Source organism: Doryrhamphus excisus, linkage group LG5 (genome assembly GCF_037039965.1).
Source record: "Doryrhamphus excisus strain RoL-2023G ecotype Guam linkage group LG5, RoL_Dexc_Guam_v1.1, whole genome shotgun sequence".
In the NCBI taxonomy this organism is placed as follows: Eukaryota; Metazoa; Chordata; class Actinopteri; order Syngnathiformes; family Syngnathidae; genus Doryrhamphus; species Doryrhamphus excisus.
In genome coordinates this window covers 16,644,059-16,671,323 of record NC_136361.1, presented here as the reverse complement: position 1 = coordinate 16,671,323, position 27,265 = coordinate 16,644,059, and the positions used below count along the sequence as shown (strand labels likewise).

Below are 27,265 nucleotides of genomic sequence, written 5' to 3'. Positions count from 1 at the left end.
GGAGGGGGGATACCAAAATGAAGGGATTTTATGTATCATTATGAATAAGAATATCTATCTATTGGTTGTCATCACAGGCGTCACACTAGTGGTTAGCGCGCAGACCTCACAGCTAGGAGACCAGGGTTCAATTCCACCCTCGGTCATCATCTCTGTGTGGAGTTTGCATGTTCTCCCCGTGCATGTGTGGGTTTTCTCCGGGTACTCCGGTTTCCTCCCACATTCCAAAAACATGCTAGGTTAATTGGCGACTCCAAATTGTCCATAGGTATGAATGTGATTGTGAATGGTTGTTTGTCTATATGTGCCCTGTGATTGGCTGGCGACCAGTCCAGGGTGTACCCCGCCTCTCGCCTGAAGACAGCTGGGATAGGCTCCAGCACCCCCGCGACCCTTGTGAGGAAAAGCGGTAGAAAATGAATGAATGAATGGTTGTCATCACTGGGCGGAGGGGTGTAGCCTATCATCTATTATTACTTTAACACAATAGAACATGGAAAATGTTTGCATCATGCCAATGATAGACAGCTTCCACATTCTCATGCCCCCCCCCCCCCACCCGTTTCTGTAACATTCCTGTGCTCACAGTAGTTCTCCCCTCATCCTGGATTTGACAACCCTTGTCTCCGCTCTTCCTGTTCTTGCCCTATACCTGAGTATACCCCCCCCCCCTTCCACCTCCATGCCCCCCACCACCTTCTTTCCTATTTCGTCCTCGTCCTTCCTGCTGTCTTGCACCTGCATGGACAAGCCTTAGCCTGCATCTCAAGTGTATAAATGTCAAAATGTGACCCGAGGCGTCCAATCTAAAAGTGGAATGTGTGTAAGTCTAACCTCTTAAAAAAAAAAAAAAAGCCCGCTGTTCTTAGATGACATTTCCTGCCATACACTTTTCATGACATTCATAAGAACAGACTCACACTGGTGACTCACATCCAAACAATGAAGTATTAATAGAAGAACACCCTTTATACCGTCATTGTGAAAAATAACCTGACATGTTTGGATGGTGTGGTTGATGGTGAATAACTTCCTGTAGAGTACAGTACTTTCTACTTTCAAACACAGATAACCATTTGTATACAGTATAGACTTCAAGTATTATCCAGGGAGAAATTATTATTATTATTATTATTAAGAAATTCCAGCTCGTTGAACCGGGGCTTTAACCTCAAACTCACCCCACCCTGCCAAGTGCTCACCCACCCCAAATGTCGCACCAAGTTTTTGAAAGCGTCACCCCGGTGGGACGGTTTTAGTGGTATGGATTGCAGGGTGCAGGGAGCACTTCTAATATACAGTATACATATTTTAATCAAAATTGTAATGTAAGAAAAAGTATTTAGTATCATATAAGATAAAATTGAAAACATTTTTTAAATTTTACCAAATTTCCAAATACAAATTTACACAAATTTGTTAGTATATTTTATTTATCCAAAATATGAATAAAAATTGTGCCCTTTTTCTTTTTATAAAATTAAAATGTAAAGATTTTTGTGTTTTTTAATTAAACAAAAAATATGGAATCTAAAAAAAAATAAGGCTTTTTATTTGTTTTTTGATGTTCATTTTACCTGCAGGGGCGGCACGGCGGTCAAGTGGTTAGCACGCAGACCTCACAGCTAGGAGACCAGGGTTCAATTCCACCCTCGACCATCTGTGTGGAGTTTGCATGTTCTCCCCGTGCATGCATGGGTTTTCTCCGGGTTTTCCGGTTTTCTCCCACATTCCAAAAACATGCTAGGTTAATTGGCGACTCCAAATTGTCCATAGGTATGAATGTGAGTGTGAATGGTTGTTTGTCTATATGTGCCCTGTGATTGGCTGGCCACCAGTCCAGGGTGTACCCCGCCTCTCGCCCGAAGAGAGCTGGGATAGGCTCCAGCACCCCTGCGACCCTCGTGAGGAAAAAGCGGTAGAAAATGAATGAATTTTACCTATGGACAATTTGCCACTTAACCTAAGGTGCATGTTTTTGGAATATGGGAGGAAACCGGAGTACCCGGAGAAAACCCACACATGAACGGGGAGAACACACAAACTCCACACAGAGATGGCCGAGAATGGAATTGAACTCGGGTCTCCTAGCTGTGTGGCCTGCGCGCTAACCACTTAACCGCCGTGCCACCTCCACTCATTCAATGGATGCATTTTATCCTTTACTCTTAATTCCTGTTTTTATGTTGTAAAAAGTAAAAATCAGTTTTAAAAAAAATGTGACGCAGGTTCTGCTATTCAGTCTTTTTTTGGGGGGGGTGAATAAATGCTCTCTTATCGCTATCTAACCTCATTCGTCTTTCTTCACCTTCGCCTGACCAGTCGTCCATGCCTCTCCTCCTCCCTGCCTTCTTCATAAACTCCAAAGATTATTGCCAGATGCTTGGGAATGGAGGAGGATGAGGAGGTGGTGATGGTGCCAGGCTAGTTAAGGTGCTGATAGTTCAGTGTCAACACCCCCAACACAACTTCTTCAAAGCTGCCTCTGTGCATGCTGATAAAAGAATATACTGACATACTATACTCTATGTGGGTATTTTCCACTTCAGAGTTCTCAGAGCTGGGAGTGACCTGAAGAAGTATTTTAGGAAGCTATGTCTGTTTCAAGATAAACTCTATTAATAAAGACAGATGGCACCACCACCCCTATTCCATAAGAAGTAATGTAAGGACACGCTCTTTCCATATACATCCTCTTTTCATCCTCCAATCTCTGTATCTTTTTTACAGTTTTGCCAAATTGCACAATGTATTCATCCATATTTTGGTGATTTTTACGATAATGCATATTTTGCATGCTCATAACAATGTCAAGATAACCAAACTGTGGAGAAGTCTTATTCCAGGGGTCTCTAAAGTGTGACCCAGGGGCTATTTTGGGGTTGCAGCTTATTTTTTATTGGCCCTCCACATAAAAATAATTTATTATTAATAAGATATTATTATATATTACACTGATTTTCTTGTTGGTTATAAGACAAATCAAAGATTTTTCAGATTTTATGTTTGCAGCCCTTAGTGGAAAATGTTTGGAAACCCCCGTCTTGTCGGTTTTAATGACGTTTTTCACAGCAGGTGTGATATATAAATAAGCAGTAAACAGTACTGCAACTGGACTTTGCAGAACATACAAAAGTAGACGTACACTGAAGATTGTAAAGAGGTGATGAAGACCTGTGCTTGATTTTATTTAATTTAAGTCCTGTTTATTGAATTTTATTTTGTCAGATTTTTGCTTTATTTTTTAACATTTAGTTTAATCGAGAATTTTTAAATGCATTTCATTGAATTTATATTTGTAAATAATTTTTTTAATGTATTTTAGTCTTTAAAAATTATTTAACTGTCTTTGTAATTATTTTGTTCCATTACTTTGTATTTGAATTTGTATTTTTTCACAAAAAGCTGAGTTTCCCCCATTTTTAGTCGGGAACTGAGATTTTCCTGAAAGTTACCTATGTTCTTCTGGTGATTACTAAAGAACGGAAACAGTACAGAGACAAAATGATGAAAGGGTTTCCTTTTGAAAAATGGCTAAGACTGAATGATTTCATTTTACTTGGCCACGTATTATTAGTCGGGAACTGAGATTTTCCTGAAAGTTACCTATGTTCTTCTGCTGATTACTAAAGAACAAAAACAGTACAGAGACAAAGGAAAAATGGCTAAGACTGAATGATTTCATTTTACTTGGCCACACATTTTTAGTCGGGAACTGAGATTTTCCTGAAACTTACCTATGTTCTTCTGCTGATTACTAAAGAACGGAAACAGTACAGAGATAAAGTACTGAAAGGGTTTCCTTTTGAAAAATGGCTAAGACTGAATGATTTCATTTTACTTGGCCACACATTTTTAGTCGGGAACTGAGATTTTCCTGAAACTTGAGTACCCGTTTGGGTCGCCATGCTGATGAGATGGGTAGAGACCTGATTGAGGTGCAAATGTGTCCCAATATGGAGAGACTGTGTTGAGCTTGCATCTGCTTTGTTCATGCCGGTGTGTGACTTTCAAAGAGACAAAGAGCAGAGGAAACGGTCACATGACTTGCTTTTGCGTGTATGCCGCAGACTCTACTTTCTTCATCACGTCAGCCCGCCTGGTTATCAGCCTCCCTCATCACTTGGAGGCGGGGCCGCGTGCAGGACCAGACACGTGTTGTATTGTCTCTCTCTTGGGTTCCTCACATTCTTGATGCTATCAGTTGGCTCCGGTTAGCTTTAGCTGATACCATCTAGGACGGGGCGGTGTGTTATTTGGCGTGACTTTGACAGATGGTGTTGCTCATGTCAGCCTTGATGCCCCGAGAAGGAAGGAGCACTTTACCGCTACTTCTTCTTCTTCTTCTTCTTGCAGAGTCCACCTTCTCACGCTTATTTTGATTTGCAAATGTGCAGAATCACTTGAAATGCTAATCTCTGCTGATGAATATTGAAATCAGAAGCCCTTATGTCATAACTAATCACCTCATCATCCAAGCTATGAATAATAATCTAAACTCTTAACCAGTGTGGAAACAAAAAAATCCTGGGTAGCAAATTGGAATTTTACACAGTGGAATATTTTTAAAAGTGCTGTCAATCGGATAAAATATAAAATTGCGGTTAATCGTATGCTGACCATAGTTAACTCCTAATCCATGGCAATTAATCACAGGTAGAAAGACGTATTTATCTATAAGAAGTGTATGTTTAAAAGATCATTTTAAGGTTTTTAATACACAGATCAACATTAGACTGGAAGATATGTTTGTCTTATACAATTTTTTCATTATTAAACATCATTGAATGGACCTCAACATATAAAACACAAATACAATGTAGATCAAGTAGTCATTAGTCAAGTAAACTGTCCATCACTCAAGCAAATAATCTCACAAAATATAATTGTGACTAATATTATAAATAAAGGTTTACACCCAACGACTAAGTTAATCATGTGTAAAAAAAAAAATAGTGCCATTAAAGGGAATTTCCGTTAACTCATTATCAAAGAGCTAACTTTGACAGCCCTAATTTTTATGTTAGAACATTTCAAGCATGTGCGTTTTGTTTAGCTGACTCAGCATTTTATGCCAACCAATTACACGCAATCATATTTTTATAGTCATATACACACAAAATAAATAAATCTTACAGCAATTAAGTAACTTTGATAACATTAAAATACAATAATTATGACCAGTAATTACTATTATTATATTTCACAGAAAATTATCAATGAATTAGATTTTAAATATTTACATAACATTGGGAAATTTTTTTGTTAAATTAACAATTAAAATATCTAGTAAATTATTAGAAATGAAAATCATGGAATTTTTTTAACATTTTCAAAATAATACATATATTGAATGATATGCCATGATATTTAATTATCATTTTTATTGTCATTTTTATTTGTATTGCTGATTGGCTGGGGCACACTACATGATTCTTCAGTCCCATTTAATAGAGATCTTTGATTGGGTTTCCATTTTAACTCAAGTTTAAGTTGTAGTGTATTTATTTTTGTTATTTTTTCATATCTTTAATAACACTGTGTGGTTTTGGTCTTTGAGCTGTAAATTAGACAATACTGAATCAACAGCGCCTCTGCTGGTTGCACCCAAGTAGTGCACTCCATGAATCCATTCTGAATTCAATGTAGCACTGCTTCTATGTTCGGGGTATATAATCCAGCCTAGAGCATTTGGTGTCCCCTGCAGGCTTCATGTCAGCAGCTTGACTTTGATGTCTGGCCTCAACGTAATTCGTCCGTCTTTGTTTACTCCCCCTGCTGTACACATAATGTCGGTCGATCAATAATAATGTGACCTATGGCGATCCACTCTGGTTAGCTTTTCTTTATATTCGACCCCCCTCCGGCCTGAGTCAGTGCATTGTCTGACCCAGAAGAACCTCATGCATGCCCTGTCCTTGCCTTCTTTACCAATATGGGCTGTCTTGCTGTGATAAAATAGTCACAATGCCTGTTACCGTGGCAACTTATAGCCCCCCCTGGAAACGCGTTAGCAAATCTCTTACATACAAAATTAGGATAGGAATGGAATATAAGAATTAAATGAGAGGTTGGATCAGCTGTTTATTCATGAACCCCCCCCCCCCCCCCCCCCAAAAAAAACACCCACACCCCCGGCCCCACTGATGGCAGGTGTGCCATTATTCTGCTGATTGGCCGGCATTTTTAAGAGGTTATAATACAAACAGACTAGCTAACAGTCATGAAAGCACATGCTAACCAAAGATGTAGGCAAATTAGTGTCTTCTGTATTAATTAGATTTTTATCCAAGAGGAGACTGAGGGCAAACAGTTTTGAGAACTTCCTACAGGATAATTTTGTTGTGTGTCTTTCTGAATGTTTGTGAGGTCACTGATGTTGGACCGGAGACAGAGACGTTGTAAACAGAAACAGTGAAAATCATGTTGTGTTAAACTTAAGGAATTACCTGCACATTTTATTCTATAAGGGGCTGCATGGCGGTCGTGTGGTTCGCGCGCAATGGGGTTCAATTCCACCCTTGGCCATCACTGTGTGGAGTTTGCATGTTCTCCCCGTGCATGCGTGGGTTTTCTCCGGGTACTCCAGTTTCCTCCCACATTCCAAAAACATGCTAGGTTAATTGGCGACTCCAAATTGTCCATAGGTATGAATGTAAGTGATCTGGTGACATTTCAACCGCCCTTTTCTCAAAAATATTCAAGACTAAAACAACACTTTGCAAAGCAAAGTGAACCACTGTATTAAAAAAAAAACTAAATTAAACTAAAATAAAGTATAACTACTCACCTTTTGGAAAAAAAAACATGAATGTGAGTGAGTGTGAATGGTTGTTTGTCTATATGTGCCCTGTGATTGGCTGGCCACCACTTCAGGGTGTACCCTGCCTCTCGCCCGAAGACAGCTGGGATAGGCTCCAGCACCCCCCACGACCCTCGTGAGGATAAGCGGTTGAAAATGAATGAATGAATTTTATCCTATAAAAGAAAATCAGCCACAGCAGCAAAGTGGAGACTATGGAGCTAAGTCATAGCTTTAGCCTTAATTGTTGAAATTAATCGGTGAATCTGTTCAACCAATGGGAGACCGTCCATTGTTTTACATCACCAATATGGGATCGACTCTGCAAACTACTCGCCATAGTAGAGAGTAGAGCCAAATATCGAGAGTGCAGGGGGAATGGTGTTCCATAGACTAGTCCAAAAGGACCCATAATAGCATTTATGGAGTCCATTATGGAGTGGTTGGCACATCTGTTTCAGAGTGGATTCTTTTCTAATCTCTGTGTGTCATTTTTGTACGATTTCTTCATGTTTGTGTGTGTTTACAGCTAATTGGTCGAACAGTCATTGATCTCCAATATAAGTGTCCTATGATTGACAGGATTGTATGGATGTCACCTACTCATTTTGAGTATGCGGTGTCCATATAGTCCATAAACAGAACGGAATGTGTGGTGTATGCCTGTCTCTCTCGTTCTCTTCCCTCTCTTGCCCTCTAGCCTCATATCCTGCATGCATAGTAAGCATGAGCAGACACTCTTCGTTTTATTTTCTCCGGCCTGTCTTCAAGTGTCGCTGGTAAAAAATAGAATCTAACTCGTGTGAAATATGCACTTGACATGCCGCAAAGTATCAAGCGTCAAGATAAGGGTGGTGCCACGTTTTATCTTTGCGTAATGAGCTGGCTGCCATCAGTTTGGAGACTTTTTTTTTGAGATTGCGAGAGGAGGTCGTCGCAAATGAATTGCTTGGTTTGTTACAGTGTAGTCACACAACAACACACCAGCCAGTCACCCGTGCGGTCTCCCATCTAATTAAACCTCACCCTGCTTCCCTACACACAAAAAAAAACAGAAAGCCTGAAACCTCAACGCCAAGCTGCATGGTGTCAGCTGTTGCTGCCAAGAACTGCACAATTGTCTGCAGAGGTGCGATGTTTACCCCTCGTTTAAACACCGTCAAGGCACAGCGTGAAGGCTTCTTTCCTGAGGACACAGAAGTGCAAGATATTCCACAGGGTGGATTTAGAAATCTACTAGAAGACAGTGAAGAATGCAGGAGAATAGTAATTAATGGAATTATCCTATCTCTGAGGTATAAAAGGGGGGGATTAATAGAGGGATTTGGTTGGGATTCTGCAACCCTTCGCTCCGTTTCATCATGGGAGTCTGGTTTGTTGTTTCCCAAACGTGTGTGTGTTGGTTGTCGGCATGCGTCTCACTGTGCTGCAGAAGGCTCCATGTGTCTGTGCCAGCGGGCTTGTGACCATATCTGCCTGCCAGCCAGCCGGTGATTGCCAGTGTACTGATGTGTGACTTTATTCCCCCCCCCACTCCACCCCCCCACACTCACTGGAGTTCATCCAAGCATTATAAAGTTAATCCACCATAATAGGCAAAAAAGGCCCAAAATTGAGTGGTGCTGGGGGTAGGGTGGGTAGGCGAGATGGAGGCTCAGATGGGAGGCGGAGCATGAAAAAGTTTTTCTAAATGTGTGTGTGTGAGGTATGACACGCAAAAAGGCTTTAGATTTGGGGTCAGACTAAATCCCGGGCTTACGTTGTGTTTGGGGACAGCAGGTGTTGCTGGTCAATGTTGTTCTTGATAAAAATCAGGGCCCATGTGACTGCAAAGCTACATAAGTATAATAAGATTGATGAGCTAGATAGCAATGTAAGAAAATGTTGACAAATTAATCCTTAATGATAAGAAATGTGCCTGAAATAAACCAAAATAAGCATCATAACAAGGAATGGAAACAAGTCCAAAAGATTTAACATAGTAGCCATTGCAGTCATATGTGTTGTATTGTCCTTGAATGCATCACATCAAGCAACTTTTCCACACAACATTCATTCATTCATTTTCTACCGCTTTTCCTCACGAGGGTCGCGGGGGGTGCTGGAGCCTATCCCAGCTGTCTTCGGGCGAGAGGCGGAGTACACCCTGGACTGGTCGCCAGCCAATCACAGGGCACATATAGACAAACAACCATTCACACTCACATTCATACCTATGGACAATTTGAAGTCGCCAATTAGCCTAGCATGTTTTTTGGAATATGGGAAGAAACCGGAGTACCCGGAGAAAACCCACGCATGCACAGGGAGAACATGCAAACTCCACACAGAGATGGCCGAGGGTGGAATTGAACCCAGGTCTCCTAGCTGTGAGGTCTGTGTGCTAACCACTAGCCCGCCGTGCCGCCCTCCACACAACATAGTGACTTCAAATACGACGAGTGGCAATTGAGAAAGATGTGTGCATCTTACTGCATAGCAGCAACCGCTGGGATTTCATTGTTGGCGCACAGCGGCGACGGCAAAGCGCGGCGTTGAAACTGATGCATGTCACGATGTTCCAATTGCTTTTTAGCCACATTTGTTTTATTACATTTACTTTTCTTTCTCTTCCGTTGTCTTGCCATGTAAGCGATTATTCGAAACATGAAAGGAGGCGTGGGTGCGCAGCGCTGCGCCAGACTGTGCTGTTCACGAAATTAGAGCCCTATAAGTTAACGCCATCTATCTTAAACAAGTACATTTACTGCTTGTATCTTTGAAAAAACTGCATAGCCTAGGTTTTTCACACTTTTTGTGTGACTTACCTAACAAAGGAAGAACTTCATGAACTTCATGAACACTACAAGCTAACATGGCATATCTTAAAAATGCCATATGTATGTTTGCTCACGATTTGCATATTTAAAAAAATGGATGCGAGCAGCACGGTGGTCGAGTGGTTAACGCGCAGACCTCACAGCTAGGAGGACCAGAGTTCGATTCCACCCTCGGCCATCTCTGTGTGGAGTTTGCATGTTCTCCCCGTGCATGCGTGGGTTTTCTCCGGGTACTCCGGTTTCCTCCCACATTCCAAAAACATGCTAGGTTAATTGGCGACTCCAAATTGTCCATAGGTATGAATGTGAGTGTGAATGGTTGTTTGTCTATATGTGCCCTGTGATTGGCTGGCGACCAGTCCAGGGTGTACCCCGCCTCTCGCCCGAAGACAGCTGGGATAGGCTCCAGCACCCCCCGCGACGCTCGTGAGGAAAAGCGGTAGAAAATGAATGAATGAATGAATGAAAAATGGATGCATGCCACCATTTTGCTGCCTTTTTTCAACATGCAAATACTTTCCAGTACATAAAGCAAGAACCCTATTGATTGTTTCACTGTCTTTCTTTTGATGATTTTCCACTTTGTACTGTACCCTCTGTACTGTACATTTCCAACACGAGAGTAGTCCGAGTGAAACATACAGAATTCTCTCAGCAGTCACATGATGAGGCGTGAAAGACGAGTGGGCATGTGTAGGTCAGCTGGAGGTCATTCGCAGGTCAGGCATTGGCGAGAGTTTTCCTGGCACAATGACTGAGCTCAAGCATCAGCGGGGAGTTCCCTGGGTCTCCATGCCCTCCCTCCGTTTGAGCACTGCCTTTGTCAGTACTGTATAACACTACACTGTTTGTCCCTGACCGAAGCGAGGAGGAGGAGGAGGACAGTAGAGTGCAGGAGCAAAGGGGGGGGGGCTTGTATGAAGCCAGAGGGCAGGTGCGGGGCTAATTTGGTGATGCAGAAGTGAGTGGAGGTAAGCTTGATGCAGGCGCTGACCCATGCTGTGTGTTACACCCTTTATCTGCAGCCTTTCATTATTCTTTCTTTCTTGGGGTGGGGAGGGGTCACTGTGGCCTCTTGCTTGGATGGCTTTTCCAAGCTCCTCAAAGGTAGCCATGTTTACGCTTTGCCCTTATATATCCCTCTATCAGCGCTCCACACTTGGGGAGGGGCTGAGCCAGTCTATTGAGTTTGGCGTACAGATAAGAAAAAACACGGCAAACTGATGAGGAGAAACGAAAGAAATGAAGGAATAATCCAAAACAGGCTCTCATTGGCTTGTTATCTCATTACAGCGGGGGTTGGCTTGTCACGCCTGGCTGCTTGGACCCCCCCCTCTCTCTCTCTATACATAGAAAAGCACAGAATTCTCAGGTTATCCATGCCGTATTTGTGTACCTATGATAGAGAATAACAGCAAAAGTGGCTATCCATTTTTACCCTCCTATGTATTCCCGTACTGTGTGGCCATTAGAGGAGGACTGGGAAAGGAGCGTCTGTCAGCTAAAGTGGTGAAGATGTACTTCTGCTACTTGTGCCAAAATGAGGGCTCATTAAGGAGGCAAGGGAGGGATGTTTGTAACAGAGACGGGCAAAGTGGTGCTCTTACAACACAAGAGCCACACGCCAAATAGACAACTCCATTATGTCTAATAATACAGAAGGCACATTTTTCACATTTGGGGGCCCTGAATTTTTTATGATTTTCTAACAGTTATATATGTATGTCCATACAGCCTTTTTATGAACAACAAAAATCCCATCATATTCTTCAGGTGCTCCAACTTGCTGCTTTTAAAGTTATGGCTTTTCATGACAACATTTTAGAACGTCACACCAGAAGATACCCGCCCTATGTACTATACATGGAGAATAGCCTTGTGTAAAAAAGAAGGCGGGGAGGCCTCACCGCACATCTTTAAACTATACGTTGGTGTCCTATACTAAAGCTATACGTTTTGTTTTTCTTCAGGAATCAGACTAATGTAGCATGATGTTGTTTTTGTTTGATCATTTTTAATACCGTAATGTTTATAATACTGTATATTTAACCGGCTGACACCGTTACTTCAGCAGAACACGTCTTCTAGTCTCACATGAGTATACATATATATACATGTATACCCTCTATTAGTTATAAATACAATAACAGACATATAAAACAGAACACAGATAGAATACACGGTGCTCTAATACACCACAAGGGCATAGAACACAATGAACATTCATACGCTGTTAAAAGAAATATGTAAAATTACTGTTCTTTTGTATTTACCTACACTTTAAAACTGTAGCTGTACAGTAGAATATATGTCTTATTGATTCTAGTTTTCAGAGTGTGTGACAACCATCAATAACCCTGCCTCTCTCATTAACAAATGCACCTTGTGCCATAATGATTGGCGGCGACGCTAGCTACGACATATGCAAGCATATTGCCTCTGTCTCGATTTCTCATCACTGCAGTCATGACAACATTTTAGAACGTCAGACCAGAAGATACCCGCCCTATGTACTATGTACTATATATGCACTACAAATACATGGAGAATAGCCTTGTGTAAAAAAGAGGGTGGAGAGGCTTCACCACACATCTTTAAACTATACGTTGGTGTCCTATACTAAAGCTATACGTTTTGTTTTTCTTCAGGAATCCGACTAATGTAGCATGATGTTGTTTTTATTTGATCATTTTTAATGCTGGGATGTTTTGAGGGTGCCTGGAAGTTGAAAAAAGTGATTGTAGAATAGGTTATTTGATGCTGAAGTAACCAGAATTCCTAAAATTCCCAATTAGTAACATCAGGAAGTCATGTACAGTAGCATCTCTCTGTTATTTGCTCTCATTGTTTGTGGAAGGGTGTGTGTGTGTGTGTGTGTGTGTGTAGCCCCACCTTCCTCACTTGGGAACTGACCCTTTTTGTTTGACCAAAACAGCACCCGGGTGCTAAAATCCAGCAACAGGAAAGAATGGAGTTGCTGAGATATGAAGGACAGTCAGGTGTGTTTGTGAATGCAGCATGAGTCGTAATGTAAATAGCCAGCAGGTTACCATGTTGTATATACAGTATATATATTTATATATGTGTGTGTGTGTGTGTGTGTGTGCATTCATGTGAAGTCTTAGCTCAGGCACTATTGCATTACAGTAAAAGCAGCATGTTGCTGTGTATTTATCTGTGCTTGGAAATGACTTTGAGAATTAATTGATTCAAGAGGGAGTGACACACAGAGAGAGGGAGAGAAAGAGAGAGAGAGAGACAGTGCACTTTATATCCAAAGCCTTTTAGTGAGATTAGCTGCAGCCTTAATGTCTTTTCCTTTTTATTTATACCAACTCAGCCTTCCTCTTTTCCTCCTCCCATGTCTGTGTGTCTCACTTTGACAGAATACAAATGTTTTTTGTCAGTTTCTGGAATAATAGAACACAAGGCAGTTATCCATTATGAAACAACCCCCTATTGTGTTCAAAGTAGGGATGTTCCGATCAGGATTTTATGCTGCCGATATCGATAATCCATGAATGAAATCGGCCGATACCAAAGTTTTTTCTTGTTAGAAAATGGCAAAGAGATAACATTTATTTTCATAGTTTTCTTCAAGCCAAACAAAGCCTGTAAGCTTGTTTTACCAGAACATTAACTGTAGTGTTTCCGTATCCTTGTTAAATTGTATTTCTCTTCTTGTAGAATTGTACTCCTCTTTGTAGTTCTTTATGAACTGAAGTTGTAGTTACAGTCGAGATCGCTTACAAACAGGAAATACGACAGCGCTGCGAAGAAAATTGATGACAGTTGTCTACAGCCAGTCAGAACGCAGAACACAATGTGCTGGTTCTCAATTAGCCAATTAGCACTGTTGTGGCTGTATATTTAACCGACTGACAGATGGAAGAATGGCATCTTTACTTCAGCAGAACACGTCTTCTCGTCTACATAACAGACATATAAAACAGAACACAGTTAGAATACATGGTGCTCTAATACACCATAAGGGCATAGAATACAATGAACGTTCCCACGCTGTTAAAAGAAATATGTAAAATTACTGTTCTTTTGTATTTACCTACACTTTAAAACTGTAGGGGGAGCTGTACAGTAGAATATATCTCTTATTGATTCTAGCTTTCAGTGTGTGTGACAACCATCAATAACCCTGCCTCTCTCATTAACAAATGCACCTCGTTAGAAGAAGCCATAATGATTGGTGGCGACGCTAGCTACGACACATGCAAGCATATTGCCTCTGTCTCGAATTCTCATCACTGCAGTCCATTAACGAGATTTGTTTTCTTTGACAAATAGGTGAAGACCCAGAGCTGACCTCATCTTAATCAGGGGTCTCAAACTCAATTTACCTGGGGGCCACTGGAGCTAGGGTCTGGGCGAGGCTGGGCCGCATCAGGTTAAAAAAATATATATAAAAATAAAATAATAAAAAATAATAAATATTAAGTATATTAAATATTAATTTATATAATATACATAATATAATAGTCTTCAATGCTTCTGCTATAACCTCCATTTTTTCAGTGCTTTGGTTCTTTGCAAAAGCTTTGATAAAACATTAAATTATAATGAATTATTATAAATTATTATAAATAAATTTTTATTTATTATTAAATTATTAAATAAAAGTTTAATGTTAATTTTTATTTTTCGACACAAAATAAGATGGAAAAATAAGCAAATCAAAAAACAAATGAAACAAGTGAAACAAATTAACAAATACATTTTTATTTATTATTAAATTATTAAATAAATGTTTAATGTTAATTTTATTTTTGACATAGAATAAGATGGAAAAATAAATAAGCAAATCAAAAAAACAAAGGTAACATATGAACAAATTAATTTTTGTTTATTATTAAATTATTAAATAAATGTTTAATGTTATTTTTTTATTTTTCAACACAAAATAAGATGGAAAAATAAACAAACAAATTAAACTTTCATATCAAGACGGGGGCCTCAAACTAGCATCCCGTGGGCTAAATGCGGCCCGCGGGCCGTGAGTTTGAGACCCCTGATCTTAATCTTCAACTTCTTGTTGCAATGTCGTTGCTTGTTGCCGTTCCTCCATTATCGTCTCCTTCTAAATGTCATTTTTTGGCCAGCGGCTGTTAAGGAAGGAATAACGAATCATGTGTTGGATAGAAAAGAAGAAAAAAGGGCAGCCCTGTGTATGAATTGAAGGCCCCACGGGCTGAAGGAGGCCCATATTTTGGGGGGGATGAGGGGCACCCTGAAACATTAAATATTAACATCGTCTCTCATCTTTGCCCCCTCTGTGACACCCGCTGATTTTTTTTTTTTTTTCCCCCCTTTCAGTCCATCAGGACACTCTCTCTCTAGCGCCTGTTCATCAAATTGACTTTCCAGCTGTACATAAATGAAAAGAGGCCAAGCGGGTGGGGGGCCGGGGGGAGGCTAGCGCGCTAGCTTCTCTTTTCTATTATCGTGCAATTTGATTTGAAAAGTAATGACCTTCCAGTTCATATTTATATCCATCAGTATTGAAGATTTGTCTAACAGTTGGATTTTTTTTTTTTTTTTTTAGTTTTGTACAAGTACGGTCCCGTTTCCATGCAGTTATGACGTGTTTTAGGTTACTTTCTAGTGTGAAGATGATATCTGTGCTTCATTCATGTAATTTTTATGGGCTCTCTGGTTTCTCATAAAGATTACGGTGCATCCGGAGGAGACGAGGTTTTGATTAAAGCTAGGAGTCAGACCTAAAAAAGCAGATATAATGATTAGATCTATGTGTACTGCAATTAGATACAGGATATACGTATGATGCTTTGATACTGTGTTAGTGTGTCTGGGCTTGTGTAGTGTCGTTACCTGAGCTAGCAAGGAAAAGTCACACCTGGAACGCCTGTGGCACAAACACACACTGAGGTCATAGCTGATTGACTTTTTAGAATCACTTTTTATTGCCTCTAAAATACTACAGCATGAGAATACACAATTTAATTTTGTGCACTGTATACTTGGGATGCTCTAATCAGGGTTTTACTGTTTGCTGCCAATTCCGATACAGTTGGTAGTTTGATACTTATAGGTTATCAGTCTCGGGCTGATACTAGCACGCAGGGGCATGATACTGGGCCTGATACTAGACAAACTATGTGATGATCTTATTATCACATACTACAGTATTAATTGGCCCTGTACCCTAGAAACCGCCCATGAATGATACGGGAAAAGGCTCAAATGATACTGTGTCAAAGCCCAGGGCAGTGATACTGATGAACTATAGAGTTTAACCATGTCCAGTATCAGCCCCCGTAGCTGTCCACTCAGAGCCCGCTGCTCTGGTATCGTGCCCGTGAAACAACCAATCAGAGAACAGCACACGAGTGCTTAGTGCCTAGTGCTTCTCCAGTCACCAAAAAACCCAAACTTGATTAATGGAACTTTAATTATCAGACATTGATAAGATAAGACTGTTGATAAAATATTATTGTTGAAATATTTTTTGCAATTGTTGTGTTTACACTGTTTAGATATAATACATGTAATAAACTGAAAATTATCAGTATCATGCCCCCGCGTGCCAGTATGATACTGACACTTGGGGGCATGATACCAGGCCTGATACCAGACAAACCATGTGATAACCTATAATTATCACATACTATTTAATCATGAGCATCTTATGTACTATTTAATCAAAGCACGAGGTACTAACCACTCTGATTGGTTGTTTCACGGGCACGATACCAGAGCAGCGCGCGCTGAGTGGACAGCTACGGGGGCTGATACTGGACATGGTTAAACTCTATATTTTATCAGTATCACTGCCCTGGGCTTTGACACAGTATCATTTCGGCCTTTTCCCGTATCATTAATGGGTGGTTTCTAGGGTACAGGGCCAATTAATACTGTAGTATGTGATAATAATCGGTGTCCGATTAATCGGGGTATCCCTCCTGTATTCTGTTTGACATCGTGTTTCTGCCTTGCTTCTTTTGCGTTTTGAAGCACTTTGTTTTGACGCAGTGTAGAACTTCATTTGGATTCAGTGGCTGTGCTTGAGGAAAATGAGACACAGAGGACGTCAAAGGACAGGGAGGAAGGACATAGCTGAGTTTTGTCTGATGATGTTCCCACGGATTTACGTAACACCGCAGAGTCAAACGTGAGGCTGTTAGTAAATTACCCTGCGGGGGGCCGTAAATGAAACAATGTCTACTTCTTGTATTTCTTCTTTGCATTTATCCTCATTTTCCTCTTACGGGACAAAAACACTCGTTGACCGTACCGCCCTAAAATGTGACCTTTAACTCTTATCGCCAGGACAACAGGACCCGCAAAAGGGAATCCAGCAGTGGGACAAAAGAGTGTGTAAAGACCATGTTGCCCACTTCAGCTCTTTTGTTTGTTAGAGGAAAAAGGGGGCAGTGGAATAACACAGACACACACCAGGCAGAGTGTGTGATTTATCAGTTACAACTGCACACGCGGCCGCGTTAACGCTATGTGTCTTGTCACTGAGGAATGCTCATATGCGGCCAACAGACGGCACCTGCTGAGTCAGCGCGGCGATGACTTAAAAGTTGGAGTCTGTTACATAAAATGTTGACATAATTGGAAAAATACAATTAGCAGCAACCCTTTCCCCCCGTTCTCATGCTAGGTGGTCATTGCATTAACTAGCACCTGAATGGAAATAACTTTTTTTTTTTTTAGGACAATCTCTGTCCTGAATGTCCTGAACTCCTGTTTCCATGTCAGTATCAGGTATCAAGCCAAATAATGCTGCCTGGAGAAATATTTGTCCCATATGTTGGATGTACGGAGACATAAAACCCACACCCATAAAGAACCCCTCTTCTCTGTGACATCACAAAAGAGTCGTTTGGCCACGCCCTCTGAAACCAAGCATTTTAAGCCATCCCAAACTTTCAGAGCTAAATTCCAAATGTTTGTCAGTGACTGGTATTGAGCCAAATAATGCCGCCTGGAGAAGTAGTTGTGCCATGTGTGGGATGTACGGAGACATAACACCCACGCCCATTAGGAACCCCACTTCTCTGTGACATCACAAAAGAACCGTTTTGCCACGCCCTCTGAAACCGAGCATTTTGAGCCATTCCAAAAATCTTTCAGAGCTAACTTCCAAATGTTTGTCAGTGACAGGTATCGAGCCAAATAATGCCGCCTGGAGAAGCATTTGTCCCATATGTTGGATGTATGGAGACATAACACTCTTGTCCATTAGGAACCTCACTCCTCTGTGACATCACAAAAGAACCGTTTTGCCACACCCTCTGAAACCGAGCATTTTGAGCCATTCCAAAAATCTTTCAGGGCTAATTTCCAAATGTTTGTCAGTGACAGCTATCGAGCCAAATAATGCTGCCTGGAGAAGTATTTGTCCCATATGTTGGCTGTACAGAGACATAACACCCACACCCATAAGGAACCCCACTCCTCTGTGACATCACAAAAGAACAGTTTTGCCACACCTTCTGAAACCGAGCATTTTGAGCCATCCCAAAATTTTTTCAGGGCTAATTTCCAAATATTTGTCAGTGACTGGTATCGAGCCAAATAATGCCGCCTGGAGAAGTATTTGTCCCATATGTTGGATGTATGGAGACATAACACTCTGGTCCATTAGGAACCTCACTCCTCTGTGACATCACAAAAGAACCGTTTTGCCACGCCCTCTGAAACCGAGCATTTTGAGCCATTCCAAAAATCTTTCAGGGCTAACTTCCAAATGTTTGTCAGTGACAGCTATCGAGCCAAACAATGCTGCCTGGAGAAGTATTTGTCCCATAAGTTGGCTGTACAGAGACATAACACCCACACCCATAAGGAACCCCACTCCTCTGTGACATCACAAAAGAACAGTTTGGCCACGCCTTCTGAAACCGAGCATTTTGAGCCATCCCAAAATTTTTTCAGGGCTAATTTCCAAATATTTGTCAGTGACTGGTATCGAGCCAAATAATGCCGCCTGGAGAAGTATTTGTCCCATGTGTAGGATGTACGGAGCTTCACTTCTCATCACCGAGGTCATGTTGTTGACCTCTGTAGACAGTTGAATCAACGTTGCCCCTGCTGTTTACAGTCACGTAGAGTACTTCATGTTGCCTCAGTTGCTTCAAGGCACTATATTTCATCGACAGACTACTTAGTCTGTTATTATGTTGAGCCCTAAGAGGTATCATCTCTGCTTATTGTCAAATAATTGGGACATTTTGTCATCGTTACTCATGCAGCAAATGAACTGACTTGCAATGAAGAAGCTGAGTGGAGCTGTGTTTTCACTTCAAAAATGTTGACTTGGGGGGGCAAGCCATTTATTTAGGGGAGTGTTTGCATAGAGTGTTCGTTGCGCTTGTTTCATAAACAGAAAAGCAGAACTTATGGGAGGGCAGAGAGTGTATCGCCTACAGCCACGCCTATCTGTGACATCACAAAAGAACAGTTTTGCCACTCCCTCTGAAATCCAGCATTTTGAGCCATTCCAAACTTATTTTCGGCCTCACTTCCAAATGCGTAAACCTCATTATATGAAACTTTTGCATCATCCAACATGAGAATACAACATTTTAGCTACATTTATACGTCAGAAAAGTGGAAAAAATAATAATAACTAATTAATATTATCATTACTTGTTATCATCTTAAGAATGTACAGTACTTTCCGTGCAGAGCAAAACCACATGACTTGCAACACAGATCTGCTCCACTCGGCTCTACTACTTTTTCGTTCCCGTGAGAGTTTAGTGTTTGCTTTTTACAGAAACCCCCCCCCACACACACACACGTTTAACTTCCTCTCAGCAGTGTGTCACCACGCTTGCCTTTCACACTCGCCCTCGCTATTTGACGTTCATTGTTGGCTTGTACGTATGTGTTGCAGCAGCTGCTCTGCACCTGTTCTGGTCTCATCAGCGCACCGCTGACAGACTTTAGGGCCGTCACCCCATTCTCTGGCCCCCAGCTTGATCCTGCCCACGCTCACCCACAAACACTTTTATGTCACTGTACAGTACAATATCACAGTCTCTGCTAAACTCACCTATCTCGTTCATTAATGCACCCATAATGCAAGTAAGAATTGCACTTCCTTTTTATTATCTCCTCTCGAGTGACTTCCAGCAAAAGGGGCTCTGGTTTGCTTTGCAGAATGAGGCTCGTTTATCACATTGGATTTACTGCTGAGTCTTCCTATCTTGCAGTATGAGCTGAGCAACTGTGAAATGCTTTTTCTTTTTTTTTTTTTTTTTTTTACTGGATGCCGTCCGAAGCATTAGCGAGCCATTATCCTGTATTATCACAGTGCTAATAGTGTCTCCCTCTGAGTGTACAAAGACTTTGTAATGATGCTAATAGCAGCCATCTCATGCTGGAAAAGAAGCCAAATGCACTTGGTAGTAGTGGAGTTCCCTGTTGGATGACATGATTCAGCTTGCAGATAAAATGATGGCCAACTGTATCCGACTGTGATACATTTGAAGTTATCTCAGCATGTGTCAAAAGATAGTGGGGTAGGGTCGGGTGGGGTGTTAGGGCATGAGAAACAGGAGGAACTATACTGTTGTACAGTCGTTCCAAACCCGACCGTCATAAATGAATTTCTGCAGTAGGATTACGATTCGGTATTTATAAAACTGAATATTTGGTAATGGTAATGGTTTTATTTCATTTGAACATGCATCAGATTACAATTGAAAGCATCACATAATCAGTTCACAGTTCCACATGTCCAAAAGGAGTAGGAAGAAGCAAAGCTTATTAAATCCTACCCCTCCATCTGGTACTTTTACAATCAGTAACTGTTACATTTGTTCACTTCCTGCTTTCCATAATACAGTTTAAGGTTTTTTTTGTTTGTTTTTGATGTGCGAGGTGATATGACCATACAATGACATTATGTGTACCATAGTAACTGTCAATATAGTTTTTAATATATATATATAATATAATATATATTATAATATTATATAATATATATATAATATTTTCTCAGAAATTACAAAACCTGTTTATGACTTTCTAAATATGTTTTTAACATTATTAGAGCCCTTGAGACATTAAACAACACCCCAACATCACTTTTGTTTACACCACATCACACGGAGAACATGATCACTGCAGGGACATAATAGATGGCCATCTCTGTGTGGCGTTTGCATGTTCTCCCGTGCACGCGTGGGTTTTATCCGGGTTTCCTCCCACATTCCAAAAACATGCTAGGTTAATTGGCGACTCCAATTGTCCATAGGTATGAATGTGAGTGTGAATGGTTGTTTGTCTATATGTGCGCTGTGATTGGCTGGCGACCAGTTCAGGGTGTATCCCGCCTCTCGCCCGAAGACAGCTGGGATAGGGTCCAGCACCCCCCCCCCCCCCCCCCCCTTAACTCAGAGTTAATCAAAGTGGAGTTGTGTGACAGCTATGAATCATCCAAATTAGAATTTCACTGTTTTGGTATTTTCCTCATAATGGGTTTCATTGTGGTTTTTAAGTGACCTTATTGCTGTAGGTGACTCTTAAGGCTGCTTCTTGTTCTTGTTTGCTTTGCCAACAACCCACAAACTCACACACACACACACACACATACCAATAATCCAGCTAAGGTTGTTTTGGACCACACACACTCTCTCATACAGGTACCCACATACACTGTAGAACTAGGACTACAATGCACCAATCTGTGGTTGTATGGTCACCTGGCATCCAACAGTAGAATTAATGTTTGGGTTAGCGAGCACACTGCAAGCTATCTTGTCCCGTTCTTTTTGTCTTACTTTTCCACTGGCCTGCATACTAAACGAAGATATGTGCACTGGGTATTAAAAAATGCTCTTTGAGAAGAAAAAGTGGTTTGATGTCCGGAATATGACAGTAGGTGAAATGGAAAAGGAGAGAGCGTTTCTTTTGGTGATGATGCGTCTGCGTAGTAAAGAAGAAGTAAAGAAAAGTACATAAAAAGAGAGGCAGAGCATTGAAGATGTCTGTGCATTAACTTTTCAGGAGATGTGGGACTGATACAGTTCTCCGGGTCCTCCCCACTCTTGCCATGTTGCTTTGAATGTCTGACACAGACACACACACACACACACACACACACACGCACAAAGTCTAATAGGGTGAAAGGAGCTCATCCTAGCATTTTTCTTTATGCGGACTAGCTCAAATAGCCTCACAATAAAGGTTCAATACACACACATATACTGTACTTAGGAGATGCTCATAAATATAACATCCATTATAGATCAACTGTAGGTGTGTGTGTGTGTGTGTGTGTGTGTGTGTGTGTGTGTGTGTGTGCACATCACAGCCTGGTCGTCTCTTTACCATCTGTCTCGCTTCCCCCGGTCATGCACTCCCATCTCTTACACACACACACACACATGAACACACAAACACTGTCCCCTCTCCAAATCGGATTATCTGGCCTGCTTCAGCTAACGAGACCCCCATGTTGCGGGCCCGTTTCTTCACCCCACATCCCGTAGTACCTCCCATCATCCATTTCACACACATTTGGCTCTTAGCTCAGAGTGGACAAAAAGGACTGCCTAATTATACTCTAATTGCCCAGCTCTGTCTGTCCAGCTGCCTGCTGTGTAAAACGGGATTGATCGATCACTGCAGGACCAAATATATAAAATGAAAATGAAATGATATATAATGATATGAATTCAATTCAATGGTGAATAATAGTTGGTCATGTATCACTACAGAATCTGGTATATATCTTTTACGGGACTGACAAGCACATGTACAATTTGAGGAGGATTGATTGAAAACATGGCCGCCATTAAGCAAAACGTCTTTGCTGTGCTGTTGCTTTTTCCTTCTCTTTTTATATTCTGTTCATATTGACGCTGCGCCTGGTTTTGGGATTCATTCAAGACACATTTTTGTTCAATATTTTAGCTGAAATTTAAAATTGTATGATCTCATGGTTTCCGCAAAATTCCAAAAAAATGTATGTAACATTAAAAAAACTGGTTAGAATTTTAAAATACTGTTTTTGTATGTATATAGAATTTGCCTCACATTTTGTACACCATAAGTACCGCACGTAACAAAGTAGTCTGTTTGCCCTGTACTGTATGGTTCAGGAAATCAAATGTATTGCCGACTCAATGTCTGTCCATTTTTCATTGTGCCTGCTTAATAACCTGCCACGGGGCCAAAGAAAGGCAAATAGCAGCAATTTCATAAAGAAGGTAAAAAAAAACATAATTGAATGTCCGCATCAAAAACAACTTCCATTCATTCCTCATTTCAAATGCATATAAAACTATTATTATTCTCTATAAAATGTATTTTTGGTTAATATTATTGTTACTTTTATTTTGTTATTATACATACCTGTATGTTATCTCTTGTGGAAAGAATTGCCAGTAATTACCATTTAAGCAGAAGTTATGTATTCCTGGCCTAAATTAAGCATTTTCAAGCATAAAAATGTTCTAAATTAACTAAACTACAAAGATGATGATTCATTAAAGACACATTTTTTTTCAATATTTTAGCTGAAATTGAAAATTGTATGATCTCATGGTTTCTGCAAAATTCCAAAAATTTTTATGTAACATTCAACAAAAATAGTTAGAATTTTAAAATACTGTCAAACCTAGGTTTTTGTATGTATATTGAATTTGCCTCACATTTTGTACACCGTAAGTACCGCACGTAACAAAGTAGTCTGTTTGCCCTGTACTGTATGGTTCAGGAAATCGAATGCATTGCCGACTCACTGTCCATTTTTCATTGTGGCTGCGAAATAACCTGCCACGGGGCCAAAGAAAGACAAATGCCAGCAATTTCATAAAGGTAAAAAAAAACATAATTGAATGTCTGCATCAAAAATAACTTAAATTCATTCCTCATTTCAAATTATTTAAATGAAACTAACAGTTTGTGTGTGTGTGTGTGTGTATTTAAATAAAACTAATTATTCTCTATAAAATGTATTTTTGGTTAATATTATTGTTACTATTATTTTGGAGTACACAGGAGATGGGATGGCTAACAATAAACATTTATGATTGTATAATTATTTTTCTCACAACAGGCACAATATAAAAAATAGTCATCATCGTAATAAATACAACTCTGAATCCCCAACTTCACTTCCTGTCCACACGTCCGAAAGACATTTATTGAAGATTTTTGAAGTCTTATATGCCTCAATTGATTTATTTAATGTAATTATATAAAGTACATTGGATAATATGAGTGTAAAGGTGACTATAGGGATGTTATTTCGCATTTAAAGAGCTCTAATAATGCTAAGAATCATACTTTCTATGGCTTTTAATGCTTTAATATTATGTTTGTTACTCTTAAATCCTACTTTGCAGAAATTCACTTATAACCACAATAGATGAGGGATTACTGTACATATTTATATATTTTTTTTTCGTCTTTGCTGTTCCACAGTGTCTCTCTTCACTACAAGTAGCAAATTGAGTTGACATGTTTTCCAAAAGAGCAAACAAACGGCATAAGTGTGTTACATTTGGGCTCTTTCGACATGTGCCAGCGAGTCACTTGATCTAATATGCTGTGGGTGTGTGTGCGTGTTTTTCCCAAGCACCACTTACTGAAGTGGGGGGGGGGGGACTCTTAAAATCCTTAGGAGTGCTGCATTTGGTTTACTTGCACATTCTTGGACGTTTGCTGGTTGTTTGGCTTGATTTTTTTTTTTTTTTTTGCGCTGGCAGGATATCAGATGAGTCTGAGAATCTGTCAGATGAAAATGTATTTCAAATGTTATATTGCTCTGTAAGTAGAGACATGTTGGTAAAAAGTAAATGAACCATAACGTCTCAAATGTTGAAGGGTTTTTATGGTTATTAATTGTTATTCAAGTGTAAAAAGAAGTTAACCACAGTTGCAGAAGAGAGTGATGATGATTAATACATAAAGCGAGGACACTGGCTCAATGCGAGTTAAAGTTACATCAGCGTAAATGTCAGCACTTGACTCACCTTTGACCTCTGCCCGTTCTGAGGGTCATGCTAAATTGTTACGTCTGGAATGCATCACACATTATTTTTTTCCCCCCATTGTCCCTTTTTATTTCCCCATTCCCGCTGCCCTCTATTTAACCTTCTTTTTCTTGCTTCCTCATAACAAGGCGTCAACCTCTTCTCATCCACTCTTTCATCTTTTCCTCGTTTTGTTATTAGGCCAAGACCCGTCAAGTATGATCCCCCCAGATGTCCGCACTCCTTCTTTTTCCTGCTCCTCTCTGCAGCTTTCTCACAACGCATCAATTATTCAAGTGTGGATTTTGTAGCTGAGAAATTGCCGACATTGTTCATGTATTATTTATGAATGATCTCTGCTGGGTTAGTCAACGGCTTGCTCTCCCATCCGAAATGTGGATATTTCTTATATCTACATTTTTTTCACAACAGTGAGTACAGGCCAAGCATTTTAATACAATATAGGAAAAGACAGGAAGCAGAACTGGAGGTAGCAGAGATGAGGATGCTGATGTTCTCATTGGGAGTGACCAGGATGGATAGGATCAGGAAGGAGTACATCACAGGGACATTACCCCCCCCCCCCCCGCGACCCTCGTGAGGATAAGCGGTAGAAAATGAATGAATGAAAATAAATAGTCTACAGCCAAGCTTGGTGATGGTTCCACCATTTGTCTCAGGCTGCACGAGTACTGCATACAGTACAGCGTTGAGGGAATTGCGGTTAATTGAGAAGAAATTATACATTCCCACTTGTGCTATGACATTCTGAAGCGGGAAATTGGGCCACATGGTAGGTTTCCAACATGATCACGAACCTGCACACACCTCCAAGATCCTAAAGCAAGTGCAAGGTGTCTAAAATCCACCAGTGATGTCATCATGCTTGAATTAGCTGTCTAGCTAATCTAGCTAGTCACTTGTGTTGCCTGTTATTTGGACAATCGTGGCTGGGGGTTAGCTAATTTTGAATACTGCCATACCAGCTGTACACTGACTACTCTAAAGTATATCCAAGTTTCATTTTGAAGTATGGGGGGGTACTGTCTTTTTTTTGAGATACAGTACATGTAACCACCATGTAATCGACACATTTACCACCCATGCTTAACTGTAACTTTATGTGTTGTCTCCACAGTGTGCTGCGCATCTGTGAACGTGAACGTGGCCCCCAAAGTGGAAGTGTTGAAAGATGAGAACGCCAAGCTGCGCTGCTCCTACACTATGTCACCGTCATCCAGCAACACCATTGTGGAGTGGCATATCGTAAGTGATGGCACGTCACTAAAGTCCGTTAGAACATTAAAAAGCTTTTGCAGAATAAATGACCTTTCTTTTTTTTTCCCCTTCTAAGGAGGATCAGGGAATTAGGAAGCGCGTCGCTTACCGTACCCTGGGTGGCGAGGCTAAAAGCGAGAAGGGAACCCAACTGAGCGGCCGGGTGAGCATCGATGAGGACTTCACCTTGACCATCACGTCGGTCCAACCCAATGATGAGCTCACCTTCCTCTGCTTGGTCAATGGAGGAACTGCTGGTGCTGGAGAAGCCTCCACGATGCTCAAAGTCTTCTGTGAGTTCCCGTTTGTTGTGCTGTCATTCCTTTGTGTACTTTAGGCAACTTAAATTTCCTGAAAATATATAATAATAATAATAATGTAAAACCGAGGTACACACTGATCCATTATCATGGTATACCATTACACCCCTAGTATATGTTCATCTTATGCCAGTGTATGATTATTTTATTCATTCATTTTCTACCGCTTATCCTCAAGAGGGTTGCTGGGGTGCTGGAGCCTATCCCAGCTGTCTTCAGGCGAGAGTCCCGGTACACCCTGGACTGGTCGCCAGCCAATCACAGGGCACATATAGACAAACAACCATTCACACTCACATTCATACCTATGGACAATTTGGAGTCGCCAATTAACCTAGCATGTTTTTGGAATGTGGGAGGAAACCGGAGTACCCGGAGAAAACCCACGTAAACTCCACACAGAGATAGTTGAGGGTGGAATTGAACTCGGGTCTCCTAGCTGCGAGGCCTGCATGCTAACCACTCTGTCGCTATGCAGCCCATGATGATATTCATTCATTCATTTTCTACCGCTTATCCTCACGAGGGTCACTGGTGTGCTGGAGCCTATCCCAGCTGTCTTCAGGCGAGAGTCCCGGTACACCCTGGACTGGTCGCCAGCCAATCACAGGGCACATATAGACAAACAACCATTCACACTCACATTCATACCTATGGACAATTTGGAGTCGCCAATTAACCTAGCATGTTTTTGGAATGTGGGAGGAAACCGGAATACCCGGTGAAAACCCACGCAAACTCCACACAGAGATGGCCTAGTATGGAATTGAACTCGGGTCTCCTAGCTGCGAGGCCAACGCGCCAACCACTCAAGCACCGTGCAGCCCATGATTATTTTTGTTTCTTTTATTTATGTTGAAAACTTAAGCAAGTATCTTTTCAATATGAGCATATTCCGCCACTACATGTTGACCAATTTGCTACAGTAAGTTCATCATAGGTCAATTAACCGCAATCTAATCACTCTTGACACAATTGATGAAAAGTTCAATCACACCTGTCATGTCTCATATTTGTCACATAAATAACACTTACCACTGAAGGCTGACCCCCCTATCACCGCCACCACCA

At 40.9% G+C, this 27,265-nt stretch overlaps 1 protein-coding gene across 3 annotated transcripts in view; it reads left to right on the top strand.

The window, feature by feature from the left end:
• bcam (basal cell adhesion molecule (Lutheran blood group)) overlaps positions 1-27,265 on the top strand; it is a 62,571-nt gene that overhangs the window by 16,939 nt on the left and 18,367 nt on the right. For all 3 annotated transcript variants that reach the window (XM_078790796.1, XM_058053156.2, XM_058053154.2), the window contains exons 2-3: positions 25,735-25,862; positions 25,951-26,167. In XM_078790796.1, the coding sequence (XP_078646922.1) occupies positions 25,735-25,862; positions 25,951-26,167 (345 nt within the window). The remainder of the gene's footprint in view (positions 1-25,734; positions 25,863-25,950; positions 26,168-27,265) is intronic.